We start from the raw sequence: 17,251 nt of genomic DNA on the forward strand, positions 1-17,251 counted from the left end.
TGGGGAAGGGAATATAGACTATGCTATTGGATACTATCTGCTGATGTATATATGCTCCTACTAGGGAGCTTCCACATTGCTAATCATTTATTTATTATTTATTTTATTTATGTCATTTGTAGTCTGCCTTTCTCACTGAGACTCAAGGTGGATTACACAGTACGAGATTAGTACAATCAGTATCAAGTACATTTCAATACAGTATCAAGGATGGTTGTTGTGGGTTTTCCGGGCTGTATTGCCGTGGTCTTGGCACTGTAGTTTCTGACGTTTCGCCAGCAGCTGCGGCTGGCATCTTCAGAGGTGTAGCACCAAAAGACAGAGATCTCTCAGTGTCACAGTACAATGCCAAGACCACGGCAATACAGCCCGGAAAACCCACAACAACCATCGTTCTCCGGCCGTGAAAGCCTTTGACAATACATCAGTATCAAGGATATTTCCATAAACAATGCCATAGGGTAAATAGATATAAGTTTAAAAGCCATGCCATGTTAACAAGTTACGCTTTGTTTCAGAAAGATCGCGTCTCTGTCCTCAGCTTTATGCTTGTTTCAAATTTTCAGGTAACTTTCTCGATTGTATCTGCTCACTGAATGTCCCGTTGTCCACCATTGTCTTTTGCTCAGCAAACGTCCCAACTGTTGATTATATCGTATTTCACTTGCCTTGGGTCTCAGTGAGAAAGGCAGAATAATAATAATAATTCAGATCATTTATCAGTAAATGAACAATCAATACAGTTCAAGCACAAAACAATAAAAAAAATACAAACAAGTGTAGATAACCCTCTTTGGACTAAAGAGGGAGACACCACTGTCTCTCAACTCAGAAATAAATCCCCAAATATGCTTTGGAGATTTTTCAGTCTCCCCCTCCTTTCACATTTTACTTTTGTAGCCAGAACTTTCAACGGCATCAACCAAGCCTAGAATCGAAGGTCCCTTCCCATCTTGCCACTTTCCCCAACGCGGCTCTTGCAGTTGCAGCTACACCTTTGGAGCCAAAGGAGCACACAGTTAAAGAATCCCGCGCCTTCTTCGTTCTCGTTCTGCGCAAGCGCGGTGGCGACTTTCTCTTCCGAGAGCGCAAGAGGGGTGGGGCGAAATACATCACACCAGGGGGCGTGACTGGGAAAGGGGGCGGGACGCTGAGCGACGGTCGGAACGGCAGAGCGCGAAGGGGAGAGCGCGAGAGCTTTGCCTTCGAGGAGTCGCCCCTGTGAGCGGCGGCGCGCATGCGCGTGGCGTTAGCAACGCAGTAGCGTCCCGGGGGGGAGGGGGGCAGCTGGGCGCGTGCCTGCCTGCCGGGAGGCGTTGCTGAGCCTTCGCCCGCAGGAGACGGCGGGAGCGCGCGCTGGCGCCGGTTGGGGGGAGGGGCGCTTGAGCGCGAGGTGCCTCCCCCCCTTGAAGGGCCCTGAAGAGGAAGGTGGTTGGAGGTGGGGGGAGGAGAGGCGCCCCCCCTCTATGAGTGGGGAGAAAGCGGCGCATTGCTGAGGGGAGGGCGTGTGTGAGAGACCCATGGGGGGAGCCCTAGTTTTGGTGAGGGGCCCCCTCTGAGGACCTTGAAAGGAGAAGGGGAAGACCCAGTCTTGCACCTCACCTGAGAAAGGTGGAAAAATTATTAATTTTTCGAGGTGACCCTTTTTAAAACCTGGTGAACAGGTTTGAGGTGACTGGTTTTTTTATTACTGGATTTTTAAAATAGAGATTTCGTGTAGATGAGTTTCTCGAAGTGGGGCTTTGATTGGGAATCGCTTGCTTGAGGGGGGAGAAGGCAGGTCCCCCCCCCCCGAAAGAAGCAGATCTGGTCTGGAAGCTTATTTGGGTGGGGGGTGGCTGTTTAAAGAAGGATAGTCTCTTTCAGGGGTCTTTCTGAAGGGGTGGTTGTTTAGGGCTGCCTTGTAGGGGTCATGAGAAAACCCTCTGTAGGATCTCTTTAGAGTTATCGTTAGTCTTTGCAGAGCCTTTTAAAAAGAGGGATATTTCTGGTCTGGGTCCGTGGGGAGCTTTTTCAGTAGGCGGCCTGAACTTTTTGAGGTTAGGGTCAGTGCTCATCCCCTTGCATAGGCAGCTGGCCCTGTGAATGCACACACATCCTGCTTCCTCCCTCCCTGCTTTTGCTGTTGCTGTTTATTGACCTTACACCAGGGAAATGTCGGAGCTGAGGAAGCGAGGAGCTGGGGGAGATCATGAAGCCGAAAGCATCACTGACAAGGTAAATTCGGTTGGGCTCCAGCTTCTCCCTGCCTCCAGGTAGGGGGGCTTGGAAGATGTGAGGTCTACTTTTGGAGAGAATATGTAGCATTATATCTGTTGGATCAGCCACTCTTTCTGTTTGGGGTGTGATAAATTGCTTCTTCCTTGTAACTAAACACATTCTGAGCTTGCCTTCCTGAATGACTGTGACAGTTTGGGAGCGAGACTTTGCCATCTCCTCTTTCACTCAGTTATAATTTCACCTTCCAAGAAATGCTTGAGTAACGAATTTGAAGTCAGGTGTTTGTTTTCTTCCCTTCTCTCTCAGGAAGTTGCACCTCTTTCCCAATGACTCTTTAAGACTTATCAGTGTTTAAGACTTATCAGAGGTGACTCTATGAGCTAAGAATATATGTGTGGAGAAAGAGACCTCCCCCTTTTTAATTTAGTGTTCAGAGTGTAATATGTGAGTTTGTGAAGCTTTAAAAATGTGACAGTTCCGTCTCTCTGCAGTAAGAGGCCATACCTTCTCTACCTGCAGTCTGTACTCTACGTAGGAGGCTGTTCCTTGCAACTCTCCTCCTCCTCCTCCATGACATTTAGATTAGCTATAGGGTGTAAACAGCTAGATCATTAATACCTTGAACCTGTGTACAGAGAAGGAAGTAAAGTATGCAATCTTGAATTTGCTCTGATGTTTATTTCAACACGTTAATGACAGCTTGTATGTTTTAAGACTTTCCAAAACTGACAGACCTTTGCCTTTGGGCTCTAACTGATTTGAAGTGTGCAATTTTAAATGAAGATGCTTTTTTCAAAAAAATCCACACATTCAATATTGTGCATAAGGCCATAAGATGGAGGTGGATGGAATGGTGTCTGATTTGAGCTTGGGTTTTTTTTTAATGTAGCAAATGTGTTGAAAGGTGCATGTGAAGTGTGCTAAATATAAATTGAATTGATGATAGGGCACAGTAAATGTGTCTTATTGAAAGTAAGAGGCTAATGTTAAAGGAGCGCATGCTACCAAATATTGCAGCAGTTCTTTCTGTGCCAGGAGGAAACTAGAAACAGGAACTGATGAGTCTCTTGTTCTTTGGCACTTCAATTATCTACAACAATTTTTTTAAAAAAGGAAGATGGAAAAATATCTACGATTACATGCTGTCTTTTCATATAAGTTCAAAACATAGATTACTGGAAATACGTTACATTTTCTCCTAAAAAGGTTTATTATTTAGTTGTGTTCAGTGTTCTGAATCTGCTGAATGTGTTTTAGGAAGCAGGCCAGTTGGCTTCAACTTAATATTGCTATGGAACTCCTTCTCCAGTAATTCAAAGAAAACTCAATGTATTTAGATGAAGCTGGAGCATTTTCTGAGATGTGGACTCAGGGCTAGTTCTTAAACTAGCAAATTGGGATTTAAGCTTGGGTTCAGACTGTATCGCTTCAGTTTGCAGTTGTGTGCTGGCATGGTTGAATGATTCTCCATGGAAAAATAATTCCCTGCATGCTGAAAAGTAGTATGGTGGGAAAAATACTTCTGGCCTTGTTTGTGCCCTGATATTCTAGTTTTCTTGTATAGGGATTAGGGATTTTTTAAAAAAAGAAGAGCTCACTGTTATGTGAGCATCAGTCTGAACTAATACAATCCAGACCGGACTCTGTCTTTACCATTTGTGAGAACTAAGCTTTGTTTTATGCAGGAGACTGGGCAGTCAGTCAGCCATGCTACACTGTTGTCCCTCTGCGAAAACATGACGTAAGAGGTGCCCTGGTGGATAGGCTCAGTGGTCCTACACTACAGCATCTTTTTTCACACAGTGGCCAGCCTGTTGTCCCCCAGGGGAGCCAACAAACAGGATAGAGATAGAGATGCCTCTGACATTGTCTCCTTACTACTGACTGGCAGTCAGAATTTTACTGCCTCTGGACGTTGAGTTCCCTTTAGTCATTAGGGCTAGTTGCCATTGATGGACATATCTACTATGAATCGGCCTTTTAAAGCCTTCTATGCTAGTTACATCTCTAGCATCATGTAATCAATCCTACAATGAAATAGAGCATGATCTAGAACACACCTGATGTTCTTCTGCATCTGCATATTCCATGAATACGTAATTTGAAAGCCACTGAATGGACTGGGGCAAGATTGCAGCCATCCAACATGACTGGGGCAAGATTGCAGCCATCCAACATGATTATACGTATGCTTATTCCGGAGCAAGTCCTTTTTGAATTAAGTGGCACTTGCTATTTTTAAGTATGCTTAGGACTGCAGCCTTAAGTCTTTTGGAGTCCCATTGCATTTTATTTTGTCTGTCACAAAAACCTGCTCAGTCTCCTGAGTTATAATGCACTTTTGCCATATTCCATGGATTAAAGCCAGGATATAGAGATCTCTGGGTATTCAGCTGAGGCACTTTCTCATGCGGGTGAAGAGGTCACTGGTTTTGCATTTCAATAAGAATACTTTGTACCACATCCAAAGTGGCTTTGGAGGGTTCCCTGAGCTTCAGGCCTGGCTATTTTGAGTAGGACCCTGGCTGCAACTTTCCAGACATGTACCCCCTGATGGGTCACACCTGCTTTCCTCATTGGAATATGTGAATTAATGAAGTTGAGATCTCTACAAATCAACTCCAAGCTCTCCAACTCTAAAAACTGGATGATGTGACAAGCGGAAGTACAACCTTTTACTGGTAAAGTAAAATTAGCATGGGGAAGATAAAAGAAACATATAACACATTTATAATCCCAGGTAGTGCTTTACATCTCTGTAGCATAGTGGTTAAGTGGTTGGGCTGCAAATCAGCACTCTTCTGGTTCAAATCCTGCTACTACCATGAGCTCAGCAGGTAATCTTGGATAAGCTACTCTTCTCAGCCTCAGCTCCCCAGCTGTATTGTGTGGATAATAATATTGACTTTGTTCACTGCTCTGAGTTGGACACTGATCTGTCTAAAAGAGTGGTATATAAGCACCGTTGTTATTATGTAACTTAGAGTACTGCAGAGACCAGAATGCTGAGGAGTCGGTCATAGTGATTATATCACTCCAGTCTTGTTCCGCTTACATTGGCTTACAGTTTGCTTCCAAGCCCAATTCAAGGTACTGGTATTAACCCTCAAAGCCCTAAATGGCTTGGGGCCAGTATACTTTAAGGACCACCTACTCCCATGTGAACGTATTCTACCACTGTGGTCACCTTTGTAGGCCCTGCTTTGGATTCTTTTGCCTTCTGAGATTAGATGGGTGACAACTCATGAACAGGCAGTCATGGCACCAGAACTGTGGAATTCCCTCCACAGGGAGATTTGTTTACTTCCCTCTATCACTGTCTTCTGCCAGCAAGTGAAGACTTTTCTGTGTTGATTGACATTTATTTAGTGACCCTGATAGACTCTCCTTTCATGTTCATGTGTATGTGTGTATCTATATATCTCCATTTTAAAACGTTTTGGATGTTTTTCTGCTTTGGGGAATCTGAACTGGGTGGAAGGCTGCATAATTTTTTTAAAAAATAAAGTCACATGAATAGTCCCTCCCCCCCATCCTGTCAACTGTTGACGGGCATTGGGTTTGAAAGTGGCTGCCCAGATGAGGATCAGATTTGGAGCCTCATATATCAAAAGCATGCATTCAGTTCTTCAGGAATAGTCTTTTATTGCCTCTAAAAACAGTACTTGTAAATAATTTCAGAGAGAGTCTGGATGACTATACTAGAGAGAGATTGTCACTACTTAGTTGGAACCTTTGGTTCAGCTAGCTTGCACTTGAACTAGAGAAGTCGTATATGGGAGCAAACAGGGAGAGACTATTCTTCAGTTATTTAAGTCATTACTAAAAGTTGATATTAATGCTAGAGAATCTTGCATGGTTCATGCCATTCTGTTTTCCCTTCCCAGAACTAGCTGGTTACTGGGTTGGTACTTGCAGCTTGCGATGGTGCTGAGGCTTTGACACAGATGATGGTGAAGGGCTGGGGTGGTCAGATAAATGTTGAAGAGGAAATCCCCTACAGTGTTATGCATACTCTGTCCTCATGACTGTCCAGCGCTTGGTGCTGCTGTGCCTGTCAGGCAACATAAGACCTAGCTTTCTCAATAGCAGCTCATGGGAAGCTGTTGGATATAAAGCACATGTTACGTCAACCCTTCTTGCATTTTATTTTTAAATATGTTGTTGCATTTATACCTCAAAGTAGACTCTAAAAGAGCTTGCAGCATATTCTCTGATCTGGTGGCTGTCTTATTGGAATTGATTTTTTTAAAATATAAAATTGTTTGGCTTGGAGAGCATAGCACCAAGGTAGATTCTTCATACTTTAGTAGTCCCAACAGATAAAGATGCATTCCATTTGCAGTCTGTTACAACATCTGGTACATTCAGCAAAAGGTACCTCCTCTGCAAGGTAAGGTACATTCAGCAAAAGGTACCTCCTCTGCAAGGTAAGGGATTTACAAATCCAAACTGCTACAGAGAAAGTTTAAAATAGAAAGAGTAATACTAAGTATTCAGATAGCTCATTTAAAGTGTTCAGGTTACTTCACATATGTTATCTCATTGTTCTACTACCCCAGTTCAGAAAAACAAACGGAACTAGACCTGGTTTGGAATAGAATTTCTTCTGAACTTTTAATATAAAGTTGAATTCAGTGCTAAGCCTGAAAATAGCTTGGTGAACTTTTATAGATGATTTCCTTATGGGAAGTTTTTCTATGAAAGGTTGCATCTTCTATGATTCTTGACATCTTTGGAAACAATGTATTCTTGACTATAGCACAACCAGATTTTTAAAAAAATGTGTGTTAAATATTGTTTGAATATATGTGCAGAAAGAGAAGCAGAATGACACAAAGTATTATATAATCACTAGTTTTTGACAAGCACACTGTTTTGACAGGCACACTGTTATATTCTAAGTTTGGTGTAGTGGTTAAGAGTGGCGGGACTCTAATCTGGAGGACTGGGTTTGATTCCCCATTCCTCCACTTGTAGCCAGCTGGGTGACCTTGGGTCAGTCACAGCTTCTAGGAACTCTCTCAGCCCCACCTACCTCACAGGGGATAATAATAACATACTTGGTACACTGCTCTGAGTGTGCGTTAAGTTGTCCTGAAGGGCGGTATATAAATTGGATGTTGTTTGTTGTTGTTGTTAAAGTAGGTTAAAACACCACTTTCTATCCAATTTCTTACTTGGTTTTAATAACTTTTGCAAGCTTTGTAATAGTACATTAATAGAGAAGCACCTTATATTATCCTCATACATTTTTTTTCTTACAGAAGTATCTAACAATACAACCATGAGCAGAGATATGACCTTTTAAGTCCATTGAAGTTAATGCACTGAGAAAGTTGTGACTCGATTTTGGTTTGCAGTGTAGATCATGTAGTAGAAGCTGTAGTCCTCTGTCCAATTACTTGATATTAAGTGCCATTCAACTCAGTGGAACTTATTTAGAAGGAAGTTTATATAGGATTGCAGTGCACGGCAGCCTGTTTACTATGGGAAGGCAGAGTTCAGAATGCCGATAATACTTTCAAGCAATTATATTTGGAATCCAAACATCTGATCTGTCTGTGGGATGCACAGACAGAACGGACTTCTGTTCTCTGGCATGCTGGCACCGGGAAAAGAGAGGCAAATAAAAAGACAGGAGTATCCAGATGACTAAATGAAACTGCCATGTATTGAATCAGACCTTTGGTCCATCAAGATCAGTTTTGTCTACTCAAACTGGCAGGGGCTGTCCAGAGTCTTGGGCAGAGTCTCATCACCTGTCACCTGGCTCTTTCAGCTGAAGATGTCAGGGATTGGGCCTCAGTGTTCTGCATGCCAAGCAGATGCTCTGTCTCTGAGCCACAGTCCTCATCTCAAAACATACAGTATTGTCTCCGATAATTGATTTCAAAATATCCAGGAAGAGAAATCAAGCAGAAGGTTAAAATTATTGTTTTTATGATGTTGCTTACATAATCATAGAGAAGCCCTTGATTTTCTGTACCCGGTGTATTCCACTTTAAATTGGTGCCGCAAACACCACTTTAGCAGCTGAAAATGCATTGAACCACAAATCGGTTTTCTATAGACAGCCAGCCAAGAGTTCTGTAAAGAGTTTGCCAACTTCAGTAATATGGAAGTGGCTGCGCTAGACTGCAAATGCTATCTTTTAAGGAAGGATATTCCCTTTCCTTACATCTTTAGTAACAGAGGCTAGAAAGATGCAATTCTTGATGTTGCCCACCATTATATTGGTGAAAGCTCAGAGCTGCTGTTCTTCCAGATACTGCTAACTTAAGGCATATATTGGGGACCAGAGTGGGTGGCATCTTCATTTGGTGGCCTGCTCTATGAGGCTGACTCCCCTAGCTCATCAGCTGCTTTGGGTTAGATGTATAATATTTATTCTGGTTTCAAATATATAGCACTTCGTAAAAGCACCTAGTCACTTCAAGAGTAAATGAAAAAAATGTTTACTTAGAGGTTGATTTATTGTGTACTCCTGATCTTGTTTTTTGAGGATCTCATTAGATCTGATCTGGTGGATTATGTTTTGTACATGATTGTGAACCGGCTTCAAGATGTATTTCCTATTCAGATGTAACAGTAAACTATGGTTCATGGCGAACAACAAGTAACTTGCTGAATGTAAGAGAAAGGGCACACGTGAACAAAAAGCTCTTTCACATCTGAACCAACTTTTATTTTGTGGTGATCTGTATCTATGGGACTGGAGCATAGTGGGACTGTTAATGTAACTCAGCAATTCATAAAACAGCTGCTTGCAATAGGAAGATCCTTGCAAATATCCTGTAAGAGGAGGCAAGAACTGCAGTATTGTGAGAGTAGTAGATCGTTTTTATTTGCCCTTTCTAACTTCAAGTTTGCCTTTGTAGCGTTTCTGCCGAAGGCACCACTGGCTAGAGGCCAATATCTTCCCTGCTGGCAAAGCTCTCTTGCTAACCATGTCGATAAGGTGATTCAAATTTGGGCATAGTTTTTCTCACCCCTCATGAAGGCCTTTCTATTTGAGCGAATCCCAAATGTAATTTAGAACTATTGGATAGCAAACCAAATTGGATTAAATGGATATGGGTTACAACTAAATCCATGTCGTCTTGTTTGGTGTCCTTACGTGTATACACAGGTGACAGACAAATCCATTAAAGACCTGTATGTTTTAAAATCTGTTGAAGTTTGGCTCCTTTGGCTCTTGGAAGAAGTCAGTTGTGGTTGTAGCCAGAAGGCAAAGGGTTAGAGCAGAGGTGCCAACTCTGCTTAAAGAAATTTCTGGAGATTTGGGGATGGAGTCTGGGAAGGGAGGGATTTGGGAAGGAACCTCAATGGGCCATAATGCCATAAAGTCTGCCTTCCAAAGCAGCCATTTTCTCCAGGGGAATTATTCTCTGTCTGGAGATCAGTTGTAAATCTGGGCAGTCTTCAGGTCTCACCTGGAGGTTGGCAAAATTAGTCTAGAGTCTTCACTGTGCTCCCTGCAGGGCGGGGAGGGGACACAGCTAACATGGCCGAATCTCCTGTTTGTTCTCTGATGGTCAGGCTAATTTTTGAATCAGGCCTTGAATTTTAAAAAAAAACTACAACTCATATAAACTTAGAAGCTTGTCAGGATTTATATCTGGCACTAGTAGAAACATGAAGGACTGGAAAATTTCAGAACCCCTCCTACCTTTTGAAGAATTTTTCAATGGAAAAATTGGGAAACTTTTCGGAACACTGAAAAAGAGCTCCTGTGAAATACACTCTTTGTTAGAATAAGGGAGATGTTTCTTAATGCATGGTCTATCACATTCATAATTAGACATGGGCCCGAATTGAAGTATGAACCAAATTTCGTGACGAATCAGGCCGATTCATGTTTTGTGAAACGCGTTATGTGGGGCCACGTTTTTCATGAAATTTACGACTGTTTGGGCCAATTCGTTCGATTCGTGAATGATTCGTGATGCCAGACAGGCTGGTGCCAATCCATTGATTCCCTAGGCAATATAGGCCTGGAATGTCTGCAGAACTTTTGTTGCCATTGGAAACCCCAATCTTAGCCCACATAACCTTGATAGGCAGCTCTCCCTGTCAACTGGAGAGCTTCCATTCTTCCCTATACAGCAAGGAGCAGGGGGGTTAATCCCCTAGGCAACTGAGGAGATGGGCCTTCTGTAGCCATGGGAACACCAGTCTCATCCAAACCCTGTTAGGCAGGTCTGTCTGCCAACCAGAGACCTCCTGTTCTGCTCTATGTGAGCATTTCTTATATAAGGCACAGCTCTCTGCCTCGTGCTTTTCAGTTCCAGTAGACAGAGGGAGGACCTGTTGCTGGGATTTGGAGTGAGAGAGTGGAAATGGGAACTTTTGATGGATTTGCTGCTGCTTTAAAAGAAACTGAAAAGCCTCTTTCTTATTTTCAGCTCTTGGCCTTGCTGGGAAGGTTGTTGGGTGAGGATGCCTTCTTTCCTCTACCCTACCCAACCCCAGTCTCAGGGTATTGTCTGGCTCTGGGGCCTAGCTTGACTGAGGGCTATCTTTTTTTTTCTTTAATTTTCTTTGCTTATATTCTTATTTAGAGCATTTGTTCTTGCTGGCTTGTTGGGTGAGGGTGGGTGGAGGAGAGCCTGCTGAAGTCTCCCTGCGAGTTTGGCATCTCTGGGTATGAAGGGGGCCTTTGAAGTGCCCTGGGTTCTGACGAATCATGAAACTAACGAATCGTTTTGCAAAACGGGACAGTTTTGTGAAAGTTCATGATTCACGGAATGCGACGAAACATGAAACGCTCATTTCATTTTTTCCTATTTCGTGCCCATCTCTACTCATAATGATAGGAAAGTATTGCATATATTTCATTTTTCCTCAAAATTTGTCCCCTCTTAAAAAAAGGACAAAACTTTCCAATTACGTCAACATTCCTGAAAATTTAACATGTATAGGCACTACTAACTGTAGAAATTCTTGTGTTTTTTCTCTCATTTTGTTACCTTTTTAAGATTCCATCAACACTTCTGGTTTTATTTTTATGATTGTTTGTGCCATTTGAATTGTTCCACTCTGCCTACCTATGCCAGTGCTACTGTAGGAGTGCTTTCAAGGTTTGTCACTGTTTAATGATAGGAAGAAAGTTTAGAATAAAGTATACTGGTTATCTAAAAATAACTGAATGATGGCAGCTTCTGGTTTTAAAGTCTTGGTGGATCAGAGAGTGCTTGGTTAGAAGTGCAGGAATTTGAGCTGGAAAATACTTTGTACGTTCCCAGAGGCCTGGGATTTCCATTATGTGTACAAGCTACATTAGATATGTATATGGGTACCGGTCCTGTGAGCGTTTCAATTAAATTTGTGCTGTATCCAGGCTTAGCACTTAGCATACATCTGTATGTGTCAAAAGTACTTTAGAATCATGACACCAAACCTTAGAACTTTCTGTAGCTTGAAAATTGATGCATATGAAATACTGATTTGTCAAAGGCAAAGTGGAGCTTTCAAACTATGTGCTTCACATGTTATAAACTGTGTTTGCTGTGTTCCAGCTGCTTTCCGTATTTCACTTTGACAAATGTCTGTTGCAGTGAGGCCAAGCTGCCAGAGTGGCTTTATTGCAAGAGTACTTTTTCTGTGTATAATGCATATTCTAATTGCGTACTTAGCTTCCTGAGTCTTCTTTACATCTTCTGCTTTCCGTTTTAGGATGTGGATGGAGAGGATAGATTTGGAGAGCAAGACCTCAGAAGTGATGCAGATGTTCCTGAAGTTGTTCCGCCAACAGACAGCACTCCAGAAATTTTTAAAAAGGCCTTATCTGGCTTGTCTTCCAGGTATGAGAGGAATAAAATTAATAATGCATCTGTATAAGAATTACTGTAAACTTAATCTTGCAAAAGTAGACTGCTTGCAAACCAATACTTTGTTGGGAGCTATATTCATCAATTATTTGGAGCTATATTCACGCAACCATTTGTAGGCAGGCAGGTATTTTCAAAAGTAGTTAAATAGTCAGGCTCTTGAAGATCGTGATTCCTGAAAAAACTTCAAAGCGTTTTGTTTATATCATTTCATTGGTTTATCATTCCCTTCACAATGTGAAATCCATTCTACTAAACAGAAAAGTTATCTGGAATTCTATAGAACTAGTTTTAGAATTAGTGAACAATGGTTAAAATATTGCATATAATGATCATATTCCTGTGTGTTCACAACAAATTCCATCATTGGCTATAAGTAGCCAATATAGATTAACTCTCATTCTTAATTTTCTTTACAAAGTTTCCTCATTCCTTGGTTGGACTCATTAATCGCCAAGGAATGGAACTTGCCATTTCTCACTATAGCTCCCTGCACCCCAGAAACGTTGCTTGTAAGGTTCAACCCCCGCCCCAAACCATGCGGGGCATGATGTAGGGTCAAGATCTGTGATAATCCTATCCAGTGGCAGTACCCTTATACATTGGACTATATTATAGGACCCAGATCTTTTTTATGGAAAACAACCAGATAATTATTATGGTATATTTTATCTAATGTTTTTAATGTATTTTTTTCCTCTGTAGATGGAAGAATTGGTGGATTCGTGGGATTTTAACTTTAGCTATGATTTCCATTTTTTCCCTGATCATATACATGGGTTCATTCATGCTGATGCTGCTGGTAAGTTTGCTAAACCCTCACATTTATTTGTCACATATGCTAGATCAACAGAGTGATTGAAAACAATTCAGCTTGCCTTTCTCCCATTTTTATATTATGAAACCCAGTCTGCTTGATTGGCATATTTGTACAGATTGATACTTAAAGCTTCCTTTACTTTTATAACTGAAAACTAATTGTGGTTCTAGGAGGAAATGTGACATGAACAACTGGGAAAACTGGGAAAACCTGAAAACATCATAGCTCTAATTCATCCACTAAAGACTTACATCTGTATACTATCCTATTTTCAGTAATATTGGGCCAACTTTTCCTGTGCAATGGCATGTGCCAGCAAAGCTCTTCCTGCTATTACAAACAGATGAGCCTGTACACAGAATCCCTGAAATGACTGCAGATTCCAACATTGCATGAAGCCATAGTTTAATTAAGCTAACTATGGTTTGTGTGATTGTCCCAATATGGGCAGTTCACTAACTGTAGTTGGTCAGGGTATGTCAAACCAGAATTTGCAGTTGGTCCTGATTATGGTTTGCTTGATGTATGAATGTAGACAATTCTGGCTTGTTCCCTGGCATTGATCTAGTTGTAATGCAGGCCAAGATACCAGTTAGATGTCTGTAGAGGAGAAAGATGAAAGTGGGGAAACCAGTGTATAGCATTGCAGGGTTTGAATAGTTGCCTGTGAGTTGGTTCCTGATGTTTCAAACTAACCCTTGTGAAAATATGCCATAGTTTTGTGTTATGTTTGAACCCAGCCCAGAATTCATCTATAAACACCACATCAGTGTGTTAAAAATACTATGGCTCAGCTTTGCAGTAAGATTATCTTTCAATTTTCCAGATTATCTAGATATGTCAGTGTATGGATGCAATGTTTGTCTTATTTTCAGGAAACTGCGTATCTTTAAATGTGGAAACTCATTGGCTTGTTATCTTAATTTCAGGTCCTGAGCATACAAGTAAAGTGCTTCCATGAAATTATTACTATAGGTTACAGAGTCTATCATTCTTATGACTTGCCATGGTTTAGAACTTTAAGCTGGTAAGTAATGAGTGGAATTTTTTATTCTAGCTGTTCTGCTAGCTTTTTCCCATCACATTTTATCAACGTGACTTTATAGTATAATAAATACAGATCTAGTATTTAATTATTTGTTCTTAAAATCACTGGATTTTTGGCACATCCAGTCAAAATGCATTTAAATACATAAAGTTAATTCATATCACCAATTTTTAAAAAAGAATTGTGACAAGAATATTAAAAAAAATAATGCACTGACATTTCCACACCCACCATAATGATGAATACTGTTGAACAATTAAAAAGATTGCATTCCTCTGTTCAGTTCTCCATCTGCATGTATCTCTGCTTGTTCAGACAAGATTCTGAAGCATATTCTGGTTGTTCCTAAGATAAACTCAGTAAATTGTCAGGCTTTTAGTTTATATCTTTAAAAACCTACCATATGAAAATTGGGTTTATTTCTTTGTGTTTCCCTGTTCCCCACAGTAACTTTGCTATTGAATATGTCACAGGTATTTCCTACTATGTGTGAACTACTTCTTTTACGGAGAGACTGTAGCAGATTATTTCGCTACATTTGTTCAAAGACGAGAACAACTTCAGTTCCTAATTCGATACCACAGATTCATCTCTTTTACCCTCTATCTAGCAGGTAACTTTGTACATCTTGTCAGTGGCCAGTGTACCTTTCCTGCAGGTTCCTATTTGGTTTATAGCTTGCTTTTCCTGTTGAGACTCAAGATGAATTTTCTCCTCACTGCCTCTGCTATGACTTCCCAAAATGAAACTCTCGGGTTAATACTTTGCAGTAAAATGTGATCGAACAATACAATAAAATCCTAGTCCTTTGAAAACTTAATCCTAGTCACTACTGTTATAGAGCAGAAGTGATCAGAAGGTAATTCATGGTCCACCAGTTCACATTATTTTGTTTGTGCTTTTCTCACCACTGGAGCCTAATGCAGTCTACAGTGTACATCTTCATTAGGTTAGCCAAAAAGAGTGACTGGCCCAAGGTCAACCACTGAGCTTTCCATGGCAGAGCAGGTGTTCAAATTTGAGTCTCCTAGATCCCGTTCTGATCCTCTAACCACTATACATTGTTGATTCTCAGTAGATGACAGGCTAGCCAGACTTTGGTCTGGTCCTGCCTGGTATTTCTTACGTTCTTAAGCAAGATTGCTTTACACTTTTAATAACAGAAAGGAGGATAGAAAGATCCTGAAGGCGTTTTCCTTTTGTTTTATAAATTTAATGTACATCAGTGATCCTAATTAAGAAAAAAAAGATGGACCATGCAAAACCAAAGTCATCCTACCCAGGAGTAGACTAAATAAGATTGTACAGCATTCAAAGAAATCCTCTTGGTTTGCCCATCTAGAAGATCTGGGGCTGCTTCTCTGGGTGCTTGTGATATTTGAATTTAGCACACAAGGGAAATAATTAAGGGGATGCTCTTCTCAAACCTGAGAAATTATCAGACACTTGCAAGTACTCCTTGTATTGACAGATAAACACTGCTGCCAAATTGAACATGTAACTTATGCTACCACTGCTGGAACTGTGGCCAAATTCTGAGACTGATATTTGTAGGTTACCGATCTTGGATGCTGCCAAGTCAGCCAAGTAATTTTGTATAGTCATGACCTGGAAAGAACGAATTGCAAAGGATGTACTATGCTCAGTGCAAAACTTACAGTTTTCAGTATAAATCCGTTTGTCCCCTTTTGAGGCCTACGGATGAGGCTTTTGATTTATGTTCCTTATATCAGAAGACTTGCTGGGAAGCAGAATATATTCCCACTGTCAGTTCTACCTGCACTTAATGCAACACCAGCCTCTCCTCCCAGAAGGAGCCTTCTGCATATTCTGTTTGGGATGGGCAGTAAAGATACTTAAATCCTGTTAGGCCTTTGGTGCATTCAGTTTTAGAGTGCTGATTATGCTGGCTCTTAGCTGATTTTTATGCCGACTGTTTGTTGTGAGGATAGGGTGTATTTAATTAAGTTTTAACTTGAAGTTTTAAATAAAACCACAAGAATTTGTGTTGAAAGGCAATTTGTAAATATAAAAATTGCACACACATCCATTCTAGATTTAACCTTCCAAGCTGTGGAGAAGTTATTTGGAGAGCTGCTGTAGTATAGTGGTTAAGTGGCTGAGGCTAATGTAGCAGGAAACCCTCGCCTTCCCCAATTACAGTTTGATTTGTTCCTTGTAATTAGAGTAATGGAGTAAAACGTGTCTTCCGCTTCTTGCGCAGGTTTCTGCTTGTTTGTGTTGAGTTTGGTGAAGAAGCAGTATCGTCTGCAGTTTTACATGGTGTGTACGAATCTTTTAGCTGCCAAATTTGGTCTCAGGCTAACGCTAGTCTCTTCCAGGAATGTTGAATGTGCTTTGTAAAAGTAACAGCAATTCCACAGCCGTTTCCCCCCTGCTCTTCTTACCTAACACAAATCCGAAGTGGAGGTGCGGAGGAGATACCACTGGCAATGTGTAATCATAGGTTTGTTGTTGTCCTTTGTTGAAAATTGTGGCTGTGAGGTTTCATTCCATCAGGCTACATTGTTGGCTGCATTTTGATGGGAAAAGTAAAACTGTTTTCTGCAGATATCAGTCAGCAAAACTGACTGAGCATTTGAAACCCACAGATCCAAAACCAGGAAAAAATTGATTGGAATTGAAATGGGCTTGCAAAAGCTAGCAGACTCAAAGAAAAGAAAAATTGTTCTAAAATTTTCAGCTAATATCAGCCTCCTATGATTATCATCTTTCTGTGGGATGTACTTTTAATACAAATAACCTCCTGGGATGCCTCCAAACTGCACTGTTTTTTCAGCATGGTTGCAGATATGCTTGCAACTGTTCCACATGATGATAAGAGGAAAACTCTGAATGGTACATTAGTCCCTTAATGTGCATAATCAAAGATGCAGAGTGCAAACATTTAGACATATTAGACACATAAAAACACATGAAGGGCTTTCTTGGGTCTCTTTCACATCACCTTTTAAATTGGAATTGAACGTGGGACCTTCAGAATGCAAAACTGATGCTGTACCAGTGAGCCACAGCCCCTCCCTAGAGTATGAGCACATGCTGCAGTGATCGTAGAAATTGCAGCTCTGCATATCTGCCTGTCACGAGATTGCACATCATGCCACTTGCATGATTATGTGCATTTTTGAAAGTGATCACATGGAGAAAAGTGGCCAATGAGATCCCGCCCCTAAATATTAATTGTCTGCAGATGTGAGCTGTACTGGAAATGGTTATTTAATTATACAAGTATCACTGGAGACAATCAGCTACAGTTCACTGATGGAGGGACTCCTCTTTCATCCCTAGTGCATTTTGTACTTTAAATGT

General features: G+C 41.1%; 1 protein-coding gene across 1 annotated transcript in view; it reads left to right on the forward strand.

Moving 5' to 3' along the window:
* The first annotated feature begins 1,197 nt into the window (after positions 1-1,197).
* CDS1 (CDP-diacylglycerol synthase 1) overlaps positions 1,198-17,251 on the forward strand; it is a 29,376-nt gene continuing 13,322 nt past the window's right edge. Inside the window, exons 1-6 of the mRNA XM_054990097.1 lie at positions 1,198-2,217; positions 11,899-12,026; positions 12,759-12,855; positions 13,803-13,900; positions 14,395-14,534; positions 16,146-16,204. Of these exons, the coding sequence (XP_054846072.1) occupies positions 2,155-2,217; positions 11,899-12,026; positions 12,759-12,855; positions 13,803-13,900; positions 14,395-14,534; positions 16,146-16,204 (585 nt within the window). The 5' untranslated portion in view covers positions 1,198-2,154. The remainder of the gene's footprint in view (positions 2,218-11,898; positions 12,027-12,758; positions 12,856-13,802; positions 13,901-14,394; positions 14,535-16,145; positions 16,205-17,251) is intronic.

The sequence above is a fragment of the Eublepharis macularius genome, chromosome 10 (assembly GCF_028583425.1).
Source record: "Eublepharis macularius isolate TG4126 chromosome 10, MPM_Emac_v1.0, whole genome shotgun sequence".
Lineage (NCBI taxonomy): Eukaryota > Metazoa > Chordata > Lepidosauria > Squamata > Eublepharidae > Eublepharis > Eublepharis macularius.